This window comes from Gadus chalcogrammus, chromosome 4 (genome assembly GCF_026213295.1).
Source record: "Gadus chalcogrammus isolate NIFS_2021 chromosome 4, NIFS_Gcha_1.0, whole genome shotgun sequence".
In the NCBI taxonomy this organism is placed as follows: Eukaryota; Metazoa; Chordata; class Actinopteri; order Gadiformes; family Gadidae; genus Gadus; species Gadus chalcogrammus.
Window position 1 is genome coordinate 30,130,005 of NC_079415.1, and position 18,672 is coordinate 30,148,676.

Consider the following 18,672-nt stretch of genomic DNA (forward strand, 5'->3'; position numbering starts at 1 on the left):
TTTTGGATCGACCAGCAGCTTTCTCCTTAACGTGTTTACTTCTATTTCAGGATAGGAATATTTTCGCGATTTCAGCTTGGCATGGTAATTGTGCATCTTGTTCTTGATGCGCATCTGCCAGCCATACATCCCTGCGAACGACCCCGGCTCCTTAAGGCATGGACATTTCTGAAAAAGGGCTTCAGCAACTGAGGATACTTACAGACTTGAAGGGTAGGCTGTGTAAGAGAATAGGACTTTGGTAAGGTCACGCATTATTGCTGTTTCAACACTTGCATCTCTGAAGTGTGTTCCAAAGGCATGATATATTTTGTTTGCCTCTGCGAGGATAATTTCAATGTCGTGGGAAAACTGTGGAATTTGAAATGGCACTGGCCATGGAATAGACCGGCATGATTCAGGCAGAATAATGGTGTCTTGTGAGCTGGACGATGCACAGTCATCCACTTGGGGGATGCTTCATCATCTGCAGGGCATGGTGTCCACTTCACTCAGTGTAAAGGACAGGCTTGATTCATCTAGTGGATGCAAGTCAAGGGTAGACGCAGTCCTGATTCATCTAGTGGATGCAAGTCAAGGGTAATCATAGGCCCTTTCTTATGATCTTCACAGTGGCCTTTTCATGCAGTTCGGCAGTTGAGGTAAGACTGAAAAATTGGTTCCCAAAATCGATCGTCTTTGTATAATAATCCAAATTCCCCGTGTACACTGAGTGTTCTAAAGACTATTGAAACAAGTTCTTCCACTGTACTGGGAATTCCTGATGGAAGCATCAACTTTCGTATATCGTGTTCTTCTAAGATGACTCGTAACTGCACTGCCATTGTCAATTGGAGCACGTTGTCCTCAGCTGTAGAGGGAAAGAGAAGAAATGTAGAGATTTTGTTAAAACTTGATGAGTTTACTTGGGTTAACTTGAAATTCTTCCATAGAAGAATTCAACAAAGGTTCTGAAAACATTTGCATAAATAACAAGCCTCTTTGCTGGTCATGATTTATTGACAAGAAAGGAGAGGAAAGGAGGGTAGGAGATGGAGAGAATAGGAGATGAGAAGAAGATAGGAGGTGAGAGGGGAAGGATGGCAGGAAATTAGGACAGGCAGAGAATAGGAAATGAGAAGGGAATAGGAAAGGAGAAGAGAATATATTAGGAGAGCAGGAGAGAAGGGAAGGAGAAGAGCCACTAAGGGCCATCCACGTCAAGACTACAACTATAAAAAAATAAAGTTCTAAAATTGTTATAACTCAAGTGAGTCCACGCCACAGCTATAATGCTACACTCTAGACAACTCCATGCACCTGAGTTAGCTTTTATAATATACTTGGTGTGGGCAGTCCTTAAGAATCTGTTACTTGTTAAACTATTAGTTGGTTTTTTTACATGCAGTGCTTGACACATGATTGATATGGCATGATAACAGAATAATTAAACTGAAGTGTACCTACTCTGATGTGCAAATGAAGTGTTTAACACCATTCGACCATGTGCTGTATTACACGCAGCCAAGGGGTATGAATCTTTCATTTCCGAATGCTGAAGGACCTCAAGCTCTCCTGTTGGCTCCAATTTGAAGCTCCTAAGGTGCACATGGTACCACCTACTCAGTAGTAACTTCAGTAGTATTTCTCCAAAGTCAGGCAATCCTGTTGATCCAAAGGGCAGCAACATTCCAACACTATAGTCCGTGCCTGAAATGTTAACCTTGTCTTTCTTGTTCACAACCCCAGGGAACTTCCTTGCAAAAGACTCCTTAATGCTGTCTTTTAGAACATCGACTGCCACTTGAGTCATTCTGGACACTGACAGCGTTGGCCTTTGAATGTTTGCATCATGGATGCGATCATTGAATGGTGTTTTCTTGCCATTGTCATGAGAATATTTCTGAAAGACCCGGTCTATCTCACAATTTTAAAGAATCGGTGTTTGGCTTCAAAACGCATTGTCCGACCCATCCCTAGTGCCTTTGATCGTTTCCCGGCCCACGCTGACATCACAAGACCCCGCCCAGCATCAGGCGTCTCAGGAGCGTCGCCCCCTGGTGGTGCCGAGCGAGGCGCGCAGCCTTGGCTCTCTTGCCCTGCAACGACGACCAGAAGGAGAACGTTAGGACCCCCAGAAAGGGAAGGTTAAACAAATGGTTCAGTGTAGCGGCAAGTGTTGCAAAGGGTGGATTACCGCACAGGCAAACCGGGCACATGCCCAGGGGCTGCGGAGTCCACTTGCCCAGGGGCCCGATATCTCATAGTCCGTCTATGAGTGTTGCTCCCAGCCTCCGAGGACCAATCTTTAGAAAGGACGATCTGATCCGTCTAGAATCCAATTAAAATGAATATTTAGAATGTTGTGTGAGCAAAAAAAATACTAATAATAATAAAGAAAATACTAATAGAAAAAAATATAGCCCTTTTGCATTTAAAAAACAAACAACATATGTGTATTCCGGATTTCCGGGGCATATAAAGACTGGGACCAGCAAATAATTACTTTCTCTCCATTGAAACCCATTCATATTTTTCAATGTCATAGGTCCCATGGGCTCTACCGGAAGGGGCGTGACTTCGCCACTATTACACACAGTAGTGTCATTCTTTTTTTCATAAAGTAAGCTTCTGTCCACCCCTTCCCCAACTTGGCAGCAATTTGGCCATGTGTGGGGAGACTCATTGACCTACAGGCTATTTTCTTGTCTGATTATTTTCATTCTCCTGCAGGTGGCGGCGGCGGTTGGTGGATGCTGATGGCGGTGGCTGTTGGTGGCGGTGGCTGCTGTTGGTGGATGCTGTTGATGGATGCTGATGATGGTGGATGCTGCTGATGGTGGATGCTGCTGATGGCGGTGGCTGTTGGTGGATGCTGATGATGGCGGTGGCTGTTGGTGGATGCTGATGATGGTGGATGCTGCTGATGGTGGATGCTGATGGCGGTGGCTGTTGGTGGATGCTGATGATGGTGGATGCTGATGATGGTGGATGCTGATGGCGGTGGATGCTGCTGATGGCGGTGGCTGTTGGTGGATGCTGATGATGGTGGATGCTGCTGATGGTGGATGCTGATGGCGGTGGCTGTTGGTGGATGCTGATGATGGTGGATGCTGCTGATGGTGGATGCTGATGGCGGTGGCTGTTGGTGGATGCTGATGGCGGTGGATGCTGGTGACTTGAGCTGGCTGGTGCCGACAAACACCGCTGCTGCTGGTGGCTGATGCTCTAAACGATGGCTGCTTGAGCTGGAGAAGGATGGTGGTGTCGACTTCTGCTGCTAGTGGTGGTGGCTTGTGCTGGCGACGGCTGTTGGTGGTGGCGCCTGGTGACGGCTGCTGGCTGCGATTGTTATCCTTCCTTTCGACCTGATGCACTTTGCTATCCTTGACCTCAGCCTGATGTATGTGGAGTATTTTGTTTATTTATTAATTACTTATAATATTCCTCCCTGTTCCTTCACTTTGTTCTTGCTTTTCAAGGTAGATATACACGCACACCTGCTCACACATTTGTTGTTCTTGTTCCACACATGACTAACTTTGTTTTATTTATTGATACCTCCTGCCTCTACTTTGCTGTTCTTGTTCACACTTGCTGTATGTTTGCTTCGTTGTTCTTAGTCATTCTTGTTCACACATGTTTTTGGTTGCACAAACCTCAGCCTGATCTATGTGGGGAGGATTTTTTTTTCTAAATCTTTTCTACATCTCAAACACTTGACTCCTGGCTCCAGCTTTACATGCTGCATCCTCCTTTGCAGCATGCAAACGTTAGGCAGTGGAATCCGCATTTACTGGAGGGTTTTATAACCAGTTGTCCATTTTATTTGTATTGCTTTTTTATTTGTCTCCTTTCCTCACCGTATTCCTCTCTTTTTAACACTTATCTAAACATACATATATATTATATATATACATATAATGTATATATATATATACATACACATATTATATATATATATATATTATATATATATATATATATACACATATATATATATATACATCCACACACACAATATTCATCCCTGTTCCTTCACTTTGTTCTTGTTTTTACAGTTGAATACACACACACATTCTTGTTGTCTCACTCATTGTTTAATAAAAAAAAATACTATTTAATTTATCCAAGCATAATGATTTTTTATTCTTTAATATATTTGATACTTTGTGTATGGCTTAGTCTTAAAAGTATCATGGTTGTGTGGTAAGCTCCTGCCTCATCAGAAGAAGTTGCCTGGAAACTAAATGCTTAATGGACTGTTGCTACTCTGCTTTCTCAATCACTCTCTGGCCACGGGTAAGTGAATCAGAATTACAAGCAAAATCAAGGAAATCCAGTAGTCCAGTTGCGGAAAAAATAACATCTTGAATCGTCTTTGATTTCAGAACAGATGTAGCAAGGCAAAAGTTAAGGTTCAGCCACTAAAGTCAGTAGTGCTACCCATGCTAACACGAACGTGAAGCTTTCCCTCAAACTTAAAAACGTATCATATCAAAGTAGCTTTCAGTTGTCACCCTACCACTCCAAATGTAAAACTTGACATTTACAAATATGCAATAATATCCAGAAAAGTGCAGATGTGTGTTTTAAATGTATAATTATTACCATACACTATAGCGAGCGCTGCGGTCAGTCCCATAGAAGAACATGGCAGCGCGGCGTGTTTTGGAAATATACAGGTTTACATGAACCACGTGAGATCAGTGTCCCAACTCTTCTCTCTTTATGGCTCTGGCGTAGGGCTACACAACTTTTTTTTAAATAAACCTGCGTGACGCATCGTGTGGAGGTGCATCAGAGAGGATAATCACAAAAAAAACTATGTATGTTAGCAGAGTGCAATGCTTCTCAAGTTTTTATCAGCTTCGTTAGCCGTGCAAGGCGACAACTGACTAGAAGGCTCATTTGCTGAGAACGTTAATAAAAAAAAATGCTGATTTATTATTGTTTGCAAGGAGTACATGCGGCTGACCTAACTTTATGTTTAACATGGCATGGATGATATACCTCGCAGCAGTGAAACTGAATTATGATTGGTTATCTTTTATTCTCAAAGGAGGCAAAAGTGAGTTTTGGCCTCTTTGCCTCCCTTCAGTGGCTACTGGCTAGCCCTGGACGTAACATACTCAGAGTAACGTCGGCCAGCCTCCTGCATTGCAAAGACACGTTGCAATTTTTTCAACATTTTCATGTAATTATTCAGTGATAAACACACATTGCACGTAGATAATAAAACATTATTTTTTTAATCAGGAGGAGGCGTTGCCTCTGTTGCCTCCTCTTGGGAACCGCCCCTGGGCTTCGCAGAGCAAGCAGTGGGGCACTTTTCATTGATTGTTGACATGAACTGCTGAAGAGCAAAGATCAAAGGCTATAAAGGCTGTAGCATTAGCTCGAAGAAATTAGTATGATTGAGGAAGCTAGCTTGCTCCACTTGATGCAGTTTAAATTAGACAGGACGACCAAACAATATAAAAAAAAGAAAGCTAGATAAATAAATATAATCAGAAGCATCCCAAATACTTCATAACAAAGGCCAATTCACTCCACCTGTGTGGAAAACAGGAAATCATTGTCAACTTTCAGCTACGACAACGCGTGTGTCGCAGAAGAGATCCATGTGTCTGATCTTTGGTGGCTAAGGGCACACTCAAACAAGGCCATCTGTACCGTGCCCAAGGCCGTTTCACACCTGTACCGTGCTCAAGTACGATTGCCCCCCCCCCCCCCACCCCTTCTGTGCCGCTGGCCTGTGCTCACACTAGGCAATCTCAACTGGGCCGGAGTACGGTTGCCTCTTGTACATACGTTATCACGTTGTAATACGTCATAACCAAGCGTCCGTTGCTTAGTAGAACAGAGAACACAGTTGACACTTTACTGACTTTGTTGCTTATTTGGAGCCGTTCTACTCAGATACAGCCCTCTCTCACTGAGCGTTTTTACACTGCCAAATATGCCGTTTTATGAACGCGTTTTACGCGGCACGGTCCGCACAATTACACGCCCCGAGGTAAATTGCCTGCTTGAGCTAGAACCCCAATTTACCCTCCCGGAACCTGCACACATTGGCGGGTTATTGGATTTCATTCTGTTGTAAATGTGACGCAGCGATATGATCATGAGCAGTTTTAACTGAAGAGAAAGTGAAATCTGCGAGCTGCTGATCATGTGAGAGAAGGTGATGCAGTCGTATTAAACAAAGACGTTGAAAGGTGGTACGATCTACGAGAGAGACGCAGAGGAACTGTCCTTATGAGGCTTTTGTCGGGATAAAAGACAAGCGGTCAGCAAAATAAAGAATATGATGGCGTTTTTGCACTTGTAAATAGTTAATCGCGTTTGTAGCCTACACACAGACGTGAACTTATTCTTGCATGCGGGTGTCTTCATTCATAAAAAAATTAAAACATTAGGGAATATGCAAATTATTCTAGAGGTCTAGACTCCGTGCGCAGCCTCGCCTTCTCCAGTGAACCAAGAAAGCCCACGCCGTGATGAACGGGGGATTTTTGAAACAAAAACTCGAAAAAACTAAAAAACGCCTCACTACCGCACCAACGTGAACCGCTTGCCGTCATGTTTATTCTTTAATGGGCAAGAAGGGTCGCATGGACTATACGTCATCCAGCTCGGGTTGCGTAGCCGTGCGTGTGCGTGCGTCGGCTCATTAGCATCTGTACCGTGGCCTGAGCACACCTCTGAGAAGTGTGCTCAGGCCACGGATTGGAACTGTACTTGGGATGGCGTGCTCCCACTAGCCAAACGATCTCGACTTGAGCACGGTACAGGTGTGAAACGGACTTGGGCACGGTACAGATGGCCTAGTGTGTGAGAGCGCGCCCTAATTGACAGATGATTCCGTGAGTGCAGCGAGTTCAATGTTGTTGAGAGAAACATGGGAGTGGTCTGAAGTCCCATCAACGTGTTCCGGGTCTTTGACATTCAGAGGCGGCCTAGTAGACAGCAACAATAACTTTGGGTGAATACTTTCAATCATTCATTATCCCGACTCTGAATCCACAGGGCCTGTGAAAGACACACAAACACATGCAATTAGCAATGAAAGCCACTGGACTTTAAACACGTGATCACGTTATTACTTTTCACTTCCATATTTGGATAATTCAACAACTTGTTTGGATTATCCAATTCAAATAAGTTGTTGTTTACAATAGAAGATGAGCTATAAAGCCAGCTCCAGTCTTAATATTTAACTTGAGATACCTCTACCCTGCTGCAGAATTATTTCATTTTATACCAACTTGTTCTTTCACAGTGGATAACAAACATGTGCATGCTCTGTAATAAAAATAGATTTCTTACAAATAAGTAACCATCTTTGCTGTTTCCAAAGTCACAAAGAACCCTGAGACTCACCGGGTGTTGGAGTCATGAGTGGATCTGTGGCAGGAAGGGCAGAAATGACAATTGTGAATGACTGTTGCTATGGTTAACGACAGATTACAAAGTGACGAAATATGAATAGAATGTTAAAGCATAAAATATGTCATTCATTCATCCTTTTTTCTTTGGTTTCCAAGGAGGACTGACCTTCTTTGTCGTGATCTTCTTTTTTCTTGTTACTTGCTGAGGAGCAACCACAGAAAAATATAATTATACCAAAGCAAACATTTTATACATAGATCTGTTTTGCTTATTTTTTGATTAGCTTCTAGCTCTACATCACAGCGATAGCGTCTTGTTATGTCATGTGATTAATGCTCGGTGACGCTCAACGGTTAGGTTTGTTGTTCAGCCAGAAGCGCAAGGATCGGCAAAAGGCAAAACATTCTGAAAAGACACTGGCGCTATGAAGTTTGTAGCGCTCGCTAGGTCTGACCGATTTAGTGAATTCAAACCGACATTGCGATGTAATAGAACGCAAATAGTAAAAGAAATAACGTTTATTATCATTTATTTTTTGGATAATAATTATATATTAATTATTATATTTTGGGGATTTGTTACTATAACTGACTGGAGATCAGCAAGAGTCGTATTTACTTTTCTTTTACAATTCAATAAATAAATAAAGATGTTATAATATAAATTCATGCAACAATTCATCTCAACACATAAACCTGTTGTAAAGGAAAGATCAGTGTATATGTTGACTGCTTCCAATGTTGTGTTGTTCATACCATAGAATGATATATTGCTTATGCAGTGAATAATACAGAACAAAAGGAACTTTAAAATGAAAAATCGTATACCAAATCGCAATTGGAATATTGGTTGGAAAAATTGCAATTCGATTATTTCCCCAAATCGTTCAGCCCGCCCGCCTACACTTTCACAAATGGGTCGAAACGGCCATAACATTAACATTGGCTAATGTTTCAATGTCTTTCAACCAGATGACATATTAACCATTGGGAAGGTTGCCTCAGTTGTGTCCTTTGAGAAAGTTTGTTTTTGCCTCACCTGTAGTATTAGTTATTAACTTATTGACTAATTTCATCGTTAGCAGTGCTATAACAAGCTAGTGGTGATAAATGTAACCTTTTCTTTGTTATGCGCTCCTAAATATGACCTCCTGTACTGTCCATTTTGTCATTTGGTCCTAGGTCAGGTGAAAACAATACATTTTGGAACCAGCAGAATAATAAAACAATTAAAACAATATGTACATTTGTTCTTCTGTTTCACAATCATCATTCATGCATTTCAGTTATTTCTTGGTTACTACGGTGACTGACCTCCACTTGCACCGTCTGCTGGCTTGTTCCCCGCTGAGGAGAAACCAGAGAACAAGAAGATGTCATTATTTTACTGTGACAGTGGAAAGAATGAACACCCTCTCACAGGCATCAATTTGAGCCGGACAGTCGTCTGAAAAGTCGGCCTTTTGCAAAGAACACGATATTATGGAGTCCGTTTGGTTTACACTACAAATATACATAGGAAAATGTCCATGCATATACTTGACATGCTCTTATATACATATAGCTGTCATATAAAGCCCTGTGTGGCTCTGGAAGTCAAACTTTCACTCAAAGGATTAATCCAAATCAGGGACCCAAAGTGAAACACTACAGAACTAAAGGGTTGAACAGAGGCTCTGGGATGAACAGAACATCGCCAAAAAACTTTTTAAACTAATGGGATTGGGGGCGCTCTAGATCATATACAGTACATAGGGTGTAGATTTGACCAAAAAACACTCACGTATGAAATTCTTCACCCAAATGGAAAACCAGAGCTCTGGACCTGGATCAGGAAGAAAGGTCAACATTGAGGACAGTAAACACTTATTTAATAAAACATGTAGTGTTGTCATTCATGAAACGCGCCATGTTCAAATATTTGAAAGGGCATTTCCTAAAGAAAATGCGGTGCGTGCTGCAATGCAAAGTGAGGATGAAAATATGTTTTAATAAAGCCACATAGTTTAAGACGTAAAGAAATGTTGAGTTCAAAAGTCGAAATGTAGTGATTTAGTTTTTACCATAACAAATGCCCCCATCGTTCCAAGTTTATAGCGTTTCGGTAGAATCGGCTAAAAACAGCCTACTTAAGAATGTGTCTATACAAGCTTTTTTGCTCCCAAACTAATATCCCAACTCGATATCATACTAAACACATCCCAGATCCATTTTACACCGGATTTCTCCTTTAAGTGATAATGTGTGAGATAAAATATAGAATAGCTGAGCTGTTACGGTTTAAAGTAGTTGAATCAAGTGTGTGTATGTGTGTCTGTATTAGGGCCGATACCGATATTTTTTCACCAGCCTTAGCCAATAACCTATACGCCAATACCGATTTTCTTGAGCCGATATTTGTTCTTGCGAGAGCACAATTTGAATTTGCTCAGCGAGTCACTCTGGGAACGAGCAATATACTCGTGTATATTCTGGGCCTCCCCTGGCCCAGAACATTAATCAATCACATCGATGCATCAATATAGGCGGGCCAAAAGCGTTGCTGTTTTACCGACCAGATACGGCAAGAGTCTTATCTATTGGTTAGCTCCACTGGTCTGGATACGTCACCCCTTGTATTCTTCTGATATTTTCAAATGCATGCTTGGTGCGGCCCCTCGAGTTGGGCCATTTTCATTACTCGTTGCCAGACCCTACAGTTTTCAGTGGGTCCCGATTTCCAGGGTAAGCCTCCCTCAATTAACAGTCATTAAAAATGACTCAATGATGATAACAAATGTTACAATATCTAAATTTAAATTTTTTTACATTTATTGAACTGTCTGTAAATCATTCTGAAGAAAAAGAAAAAGAAATAAAAATTGGCCGATATATCGGTCGATCACTAGTCTGTATGATCGCTGTATGATGTGTTTTGGGTTGACAGTTCTATGAAGGAGGGGGTTATCCTCATGGTTAAAATCCACAGCAATACTTTAATACTGTCATGGTGTATGAGCGTTACATTAAGCGATGTTGTATATGGAATGCGCCACACACCGGGCCCTTGTACTTTAAGAGACAGCGAAGCTTAACCATCACTCTGACTAGGACGTCAAAATAACCCGCTGTTTATAGGGAGCTTCACTATCCACACACACACCGTGGCGTTGTACTACAGGTGTCCTGGAAGCCTAACCCTCTCTCGGACACGAACATCTATAGCAATGGCTTTCCCAGAGCCCCCAGAGCCCTACACGTCCACACACACCTCGCCCCTGGTGTCCCTTCATAGTGACAAGTATATTAAGAGGGTTATGCCGCGTGCGTTCGGGGCAGAGAGGAACATTTGGCGGAGACATGGAACATACAGTATCAGGTCCACCACACGGAAGGACGGATACGCGAAACGGGACATTTACATCACGGGTCGGTCGCTGTTTGAGAACCGTTGCAGCCTTAATACCCATGTCCTTATTTATCTCTATCTATATCAATATCTATACCTACACCTCCAACTATATCCATACCTTTCGATTTTTCGTCCTATTTATCTCTCCATATCTGTATCTATATAGAGAAAAGGTTGATGAATGGATACTTACACATTAAGACCACAGCGATTAGCGCTGCACATGCAGCAACAAGCAGGACTATGATGACGATCACTGCAATCACCCCAGGTGATAGAGGACCTGCAATCACCCCAGGTGTTAGAGGAGGACCTGCAATGAGAGAAAATGGAAATACACATAAAGTTACTATCACTGCATCAACACGCAAACACACAACGTTAATACATATCATTTGTCTCTTCCAAGCGGATGTGTTTGCAACCAACATTGACATTATTCTTTGTTCTATTCTCCCACAATCACACTATTATGGATAAGTCATGCTTTCTTCGGTTTCTTTCCATGTGATTAGCACAAACTAATACAAGGTAACAGACCTTATCCACCTAGCGGTCAGATATGAGGAGTACAACTGGAAACGTGCTAGGCGGCCCCTTAACATATTGACCGGCCTTGCAGCTGCTACGCATTAAGAGATGTTAGACACCACCATTACATTGTTTGGACACAACCCATAGATGTATTTATTTTTTATTTTTTACTGGCACCGATGCAACCTGTGAAATTTTTTTATTGCATCCACATAATAAATGGTCACAAAGGATCAACCATTTGGTCGCAATCTTGAGCCTTGATCATGTGACCCTTCATGTTTGAGCCGTCCACTTGGCACATACCTGGTTTACAGCCTGCGTTGCGCAGGAGATCGCTGGCTTCACCGGTACTCAGACGGGTGATCAGCCTGCAGGAGAACTGCTCACAGGTTGTAGACCCAGTCGTACCCTTCAGCTCTTCCCCCTTGGTCCACGGCCCCACTTCTAATTCTTCTTTCTCACATTGGTCTGTCTTACATTTGTCTATCTTCCATTCGTAGGTGACCGGCCCCAGATCCTTGGTGTCCGCGGTACACTTCAGAGCACAAGTGACATCACAGTTCGTCGTATTGATTACACTGGGCTTCGGAGGGGGATCTGGTCAGGTGAAAAGAACACTGGTCACTTACGGAGCCATAACCAACTGGATAATTTAACCCTTATAAAAAAATAAATCATCCTTCAAAAAGAAAATGCATTTCTATTGGCATGCATGAGGTGAGGTATAACTCAGGGCTAGTTTGTCATCGGCGTCTTTTGCTCCATATGAGTATTATAATACTTTATTGTATAATCAGTGTTAACCGCTTTGAATATGAATGTATTTACTTATTTGTCGTATTTTTTTAATATCAATGTAACCTTGGCATTTGCTTTATATTGAAGTAAATGAATTTATATTAGTGCAATTGAAGTTTTTCGGATGTAGTGTGTGGAGTTTGTACACAGTAGGTCAGATATGGACCCCAGGAAGATTAGCTGATTGCCATGGCATCAGCTAATGGTGATCCTTTAAGTAAACAAATTAAATAAAAAAAAACACGAGAACAGAGAGGAGGTCCCATCCCCCCTGAACCCTGGAGTACGATGACACATCTCACCATGTCAGAATGATGATGAGTGTTAAACCCCCCCCGGCCAAACACAACACGTCCGAAATGTAATAAGATGTTTTGAACTGGTGCTTCTGCGTTTGTAGCGTTAAGTGCTGACACCGGATATTCGGTATAGGTAGGTATTCAGACATTAACTTATTTGTAATGGAAAAAAAGAAAACATTTTAAATAAATATATTTAAAACTACTTTTCATATAATTGTGAAAGGCAAGCAAAAGGTTAGGTCACATTTCGTCCTAATATCCCATCTCCTAGAGGAAAATAAAGTCCTTTTCTATTGACTTTGTTGTATCGGGATAACGTTTAACTCAAATTTTGTGTCGGTTGGCTCACACCAACGACACACAAACAAACAAACGTACGAGCACAACGCACACACACGCACTTACTGATGACTTTAACATCATGAGTCCCGACTGTTCCAAGATTCGTCTCCACGGAGAACTGTTCGCTATCAGCCAAGGTCAAACGATTGATGACCAACCGCAGGGTTTGTGGATCCAACGTTGTGCGTTCCTTGAATGACCCATAGTATGTATGGCCGGTGGTCGGATCCCAATCCACCACCAAGGCGGTGCCGTACTTCCACCTGATGCTGTCGATTGGTTTTTTAACAGTGGGAACGTCTGGCTCCAAGGTGAGCGTTGTTCCCACTTCAAAATATTTAGGTTCTCCTTGAGCTGCAACAAAAAACAAAAACTTGTTATGCAGAAAACTGGACAACATTTCGCAGTCTGACATGCCTGTTGTTGCTCATTCATGACAAACGTGGATGTGTGTGACACCAAAGGCCAGCAGGTGCAAAGAGGATGACCCACGCTGTCTGTAGCGTGGTGGTGGCCCGTCCATAGAGGGCGCTGGGGCGCCGCCCTCCCGCCGACCTGCCTGCCTGTTATTTATTTGTTATTTAATATAATAATAATCTTTCTAATCTTGAAAAATAATCTGTGTTAATTACATGCAAATAATTAATTTACTTTAGAATGTGTTTTGAACTCTCCAGAATGATATTGGCATTCCGTTTCACGTTCAATGTTTACGTTTATCATTGGGTGTAGTGGCCAATAGGCTGTCTTCCCGGGGCTCCAGTTCGCTCAGCCCTACTCGACTGGGGCCGGTTGCGCCAACTGGTCTTAACCAGTGGTGGGCAGAGTAGCTAAAAAATGTACTCAAGTAAAAGTACTGTTACTTTAAGATTATAATTACTCAAGTAGAAGTAAAAGTACTCGTAAAAATAATTACTCAAGTAAGAGTAAAAAAGTATGCAGTGAAAAGACTACTCAAGTACTCAAGAGTAAAAGTACTGAGTTTCTCCGATTTATTTTTTAAATAAACAGAGCAACACAAACGGTACAAAATAGACACCAACAAAATATAAAACAGCAATGTTCAAATAAAGATAATGTAAATAACATCCTTTTAAATAAAATAAATAAGGTCTTTAAAAATAAAATGTATAACCCTTGAACTAAAACAATAACAAATTAAATCTTTGCAAAATAGTAGCCGCATAGTAGCCTGGGTGCTTTAAGCATGGAATTCCCTGTGGCCCGTTAACGTTTCAGGGGGCGCCGGGTCAACGTCACAACCAATTCGGTTTTGTCTAGAGGGGAGTAACTGCGCCCCCTCCCGAAGTGGTACAGCCCAGGTCGGCCTTGAACTGCGATTGGTCGGAAAGACGTTACAGCTAATGACAACATTGAACTCTCATGCAGGCTCGAACAGAGTGACACACACACACACACACACACACACACACACACACACACACACACACACACACACACACACACACACACACACACACACACACACACACACACACACACACACACACACACACACTGTGGCAACCCGGCCCAGGCCAATTAAAGATATTCAGAACACCTGAGGAACCAGTGGAGAAGCAGGGCTTAAATAGCCCGCTTCTCCACTCATTCGGGGCTCTCCCAGCCCGGGAGCTCCTGCAAGGAGAGACCGGTCCTCGTGGGTGACGGGTTTCCACCCACGAAGAAGGGGGACCGCTGATTCCTCCCGAGGTTTAAGTTATTTGTGTTTGGAGAGACTTTATTTTCTGTAATAAACCTGCCTTTTTTTGGCCTTCACCAACTAAATGCTGTCCTGTTTGGGAGGAGTTGGTGCACTCAACGTGGCGGGATGCCACATATGGTGGAGAATGCAGGCAACTCGACCGAGCTACGGGCCATTTTTGGGTGGGAGCGCCCACCTCAAGCCACCCCCAAACCGGAGCCGACGCAGCCGGGGCCGACGCAGCCGGAGCCGACGCAGCAGAGACGACGCCGCCAGAGACGATGCCGCCAGAGACGACACGCCGCCAGAGACGACACGCCGCCAGAGACGACGCAGCCCGAGACGAGGCTGCGGGAGACGAGGCCGCGGGAGACGAGGTTGCGGGAGACGAGGCCGCGGGAGACGAGGCTGCGGGTGACTAGGCCGCGAAACGAGCCACGCCGGCAGCAGAAGCAGCCATGCTGCGCGCCGGACCGCTGCCACCTCCGAAAGGCCACCCGGGGCTTCAGCAAAGGGTGGAGGAGTGTGGCAACCCGGCCCAGGCCAATTAAAGATATTCAGAACACCTGAGGAACCAGTGGAGAAGCAGGGCTTAAATAGCCCGCTTCTCCACTCATTCGGGGCTCTCCCAGCCCGGGAGCTCCTGCAAGGAGAGACCGGTCCTCGTGGGTGACGGGTTTCCACCCACGAAGAAGGGGGACCGCTGATTCCTCCCGAGGTTTAAGTTATTTGTGTTTGGAGAGACTTTATTTTCTGTAATAAACCTGCCTTTTTTTGGCCTTCACCAACTAAATGCTGTCCTGTTTGGGAGGAGTTGGTGCGCTCAACGTGGCGGGTTGCCACAACACACACACACACACACACACACACACACACACACACACACACACACACACACACACACACACACACACACACACACACACACACACTTTTTCACCCACTCCGTATCCAGCTTATTTTCCCAACTCTCCCGATTACCACTCTGCGTTGTGCGTGCATCCGTGCCTGTGCAGGCGTTATTCAATTGCCTCTCGGCCGCTTGTACCCGCGATCTCGTCCTTTCGGCCATCAGCCAACCCTCATGACCATAGGTGAGGATAGGAACGAAGATCGACCGGTAGATCGAGAGCTTTGCCTTGCGGCTCAGCTCTCTTTTCGTAACAACGGTGCGGTAAAGCGAACGCAATACCGCCCCCGCTGCTCCGATTCTCCGGCCAATCTCACGCTCCATAGTACCCTCACTCGCGAACAAGACCCCGAGGTACTTGAACTCCTTCACTTGGGCTAAGGAATATTCACGTGATAGAAATAGATCTCGCATGTAATAAAAGAAAAGATCTAAAAAAACAAAGTAACGACCGTCACGTAGCCAAATGGAACGGCGTAAAAGTACCGTTCTTTTTTCAAATATTTACTCAAGTAAAAGTAAAAGTATGTTGCAATAAAACTACTCCTAAAATTACAATTTATCCAAAAAGTTACTCAAGTATTTGTAACGGAGTAAATGTAGCGCGTTCCTACCCACCTCTGGTCTTAACTAAGCCTGGTCGTAACTGCTAAGTAGGTCTTAGTTAAGACCTGGCGTGAGAATGGAGCTAACACCGGTTGCACCAACGGGACTTACGCCTGGTCTTAACTACGCCCGGTCATAGCCATGCGAATGTTCCATGGAATGCGCACATCACCGCGTTGCTAGGATACCTCGTGACAACAGCTATTTACTATTTTACTTGACATGCTGTTGGACACCGATATAAATAATTAATTTGTTCATTCATTGTCATTCATCAATTGTGTTAATGCCTAACAATAAAACACTGCAAACGAATGTAATTAAAATATGTATTTGTAATGTCTGGTTTACAACGAGCAGGCATTTAGACGGGAACGCTTCTTTTTGACAGAAGCAATGCATTGAACATCATCAAATGACAAGGAGCTAAATTGAGTTATTTTGAGGCTGTAGGAGAGATCTGTTTAATGTGTCGGCCTATATAAAACATATAAACATATTAAAACAACATTCACAACTGATTAATAGTTGAGAACGGACTAATCAGCCAGTGAACGATCTGTGAACACTGATCCTGCCAACCCCACTCCGTTGTGATTGGTTACCTTCCGGAAGACCTGCGAAGGGCATTACAATACATGGAAAATTCGGATTGTTCTACTACGCAGATAAATCCCGGAATTTGAACAAGTGAATCGCGACCGGCGTCCCTACTAGTTTTTAGCGCTCTGCACAGCCACCCCAGAAGGGCCGCAGGGAATACGCCTAAATGCATGTACGTCATTATTTGACACTTTAGTATGGTTAAACATAATTATAAATCATTATAACAACGTTTATAGGTCATAAAAGTCGAAAAGCATAATATGTGGTGTATATATATATATATATATATATATATGATAGAAAGAAATACATGTTTCGCCAATTATTTATGGGTTCTCTATGGGTAGTATGGGTTCTCTATGTAGTATGGGTTCTCTATGGGTTCCAGGAGGGCTCGCCCCAACGCGCTTGTGTCATACATACTGTAACTGAGCAAAGAGAGGGAGGGGGCATGTTCGATCAAGTCACGTACTACTTTCCAGATCGCGAAGTACATTTCCGTTGTGTCTTTGAAAGAAGTTCCTTTTACTCTGCGATCTAATTCAGACAAATTGGCATTAAAACAGTCAGGTCCTCCAAGATCAAACAAGATGAAACAGGTTTCTACAAAGGGGAGGATGTCATACACCCGAGGATAACCCTAACCCTAACAAATTGGTAGGAGAGAGACAAAGCCGTCTAGCAGGCTGTGATAAGCCAACGCAGGGTTCTGCTCCCCCTGCCTCCTCTTCCACCCTGACAGCCGCACGTCAGACAGCGCTGCGTGGGAATGGACTGATGGGACACATTGAGATGGGATTTGCGGCTATTCGGAGGGTGAACATTGCCACTCAACTCCAACAACTCCAAGATAGTTTGACTGCACTACCTTTGAAATGTTGTAAAGTTTATGAAAGCTCTTGATCCTACAATCTTAACAAATACCAAGATGCTGTATTTTCAGCTGATTTTGTTTTTCTTTTTGCATATGAAAATACATTGTTTGTGCAATGTTGAGTATTGTAAAATGATTGCATTTCTATGTACCACTTTGATCACTTATTTCACTTTTGTAAGCCAATACTTTCAAGGTCAGTCAATAAATACTTGAATTAATATGCTGCCCCTGTCGTTGCTGGACATATTTTCTTCTGTTTAGCTATTTTACATCATACTTTAGATTAATGTAAATAATTAACTGTGGAGCTACGCCCTTTTTGTTTATGGGGTTGCAATCTAGTGGACGGACACAAGAATGATCACTGTATGAGTAAATCATCTAACAACAAATTGATATTGTCTTGCTTAATGAACCTATTGAATTGGTCCCCTTAATCATTATCAGAAAAATAGCCCAACCTAAGATTTTTTTCAGAAGCCGCCGCTGCGTAGAGGTGAACTATTGATGAGTTTATCACCATCAGGATCGATATGTCCTAAATGAAAAGGGCGCTCCTTCGGGGGAACTGCGACTCAATGCGTGAATTTCAACACCGCAAATCTCAACACCGTGTTGCATTTCGGTATGCACTTCAAGGAGTGGTTGCTGGCCGCGGAAAATTAGGAATATTTTGTGCGAGTCGAAATTTCTGAACTACGAATTTCGTAGAATCACGCGAAATACGCATGAACCCGGCTGGACGCACCCAGAGGTCGTAATACACACAACCACTACAATGCTCACGCTCTTAGCCGCTTGCTGCTTCAAATGTGGAAGTAAGTAGGCCTCGATGCCTGCACTTAAAACAGCCGTACTACGACTAAACTCAGTATTTAATATACGACATGACAATAACACGGTCTAGACCCCTCATATCCGTATGATCACCAACATGACGACATAATAACCTCTTAAAAGTCACGCATGTTGTGTGAGGATGAGTGTGAGGATGAGTGCGAGGAATTGAGGAGTGGCTCAGGGTGCTGCCGCAGCCACCTACCAGATGAGGGTCTGACTCCCAGGACGGCTGAAGTCAACAATAACAGAGCACTGGATAACTTCATGTCTTCGTCGGTTTAATAAAAGCGATGCATTCAACCTTTAAAAAGGTACTTCTATTAAAAAAGACCCGAGCGCAAGCCGTCCGCCTACGTCTCGATCCTCAAAATGGAGCCTTAAGATC

The 18,672-nt window shown here is 43.3% G+C and overlaps 1 protein-coding gene across 2 annotated transcripts; it reads right to left on the reverse strand.

The window, feature by feature from the left end:
• Nucleotides 1–4,020: 4,020 nt before the first annotated feature.
• On the reverse strand, nucleotides 4,021–18,663 carry LOC130380502 (uncharacterized). 2 transcript variants are annotated; one of them, XR_008895301.1, is made up of 10 exons: nucleotides 18,490–18,663; nucleotides 12,807–13,097; nucleotides 11,605–11,898; nucleotides 10,958–11,077; nucleotides 9,157–9,198; nucleotides 8,688–8,720; nucleotides 8,491–8,551; nucleotides 7,540–7,575; nucleotides 7,366–7,389; nucleotides 4,021–7,014 (listed from the first exon to the last, which is right to left on the reverse strand). XR_008895301.1 is itself a non-coding variant. In XM_056587729.1 (7 exons), exons 1-7 carry the CDS (start codon nucleotides 18,551–18,553, stop codon nucleotides 8,511–8,513), a joined length of 885 nt encoding a protein of 294 aa, XP_056443704.1. In that variant the 5' UTR covers nucleotides 18,554–18,663; the 3' UTR covers nucleotides 7,585–8,510. The 2 variants fall into 2 exon arrangements, 1 of the variants encoding a protein (XP_056443704.1); XM_056587729.1 differs by lacking the exons at nucleotides 4,021–7,014; nucleotides 7,366–7,389; nucleotides 7,540–7,575 and having other exon boundaries at nucleotides 7,585–8,551.
• Between the last annotated feature and the right edge of the window lie 9 nt (nucleotides 18,664–18,672).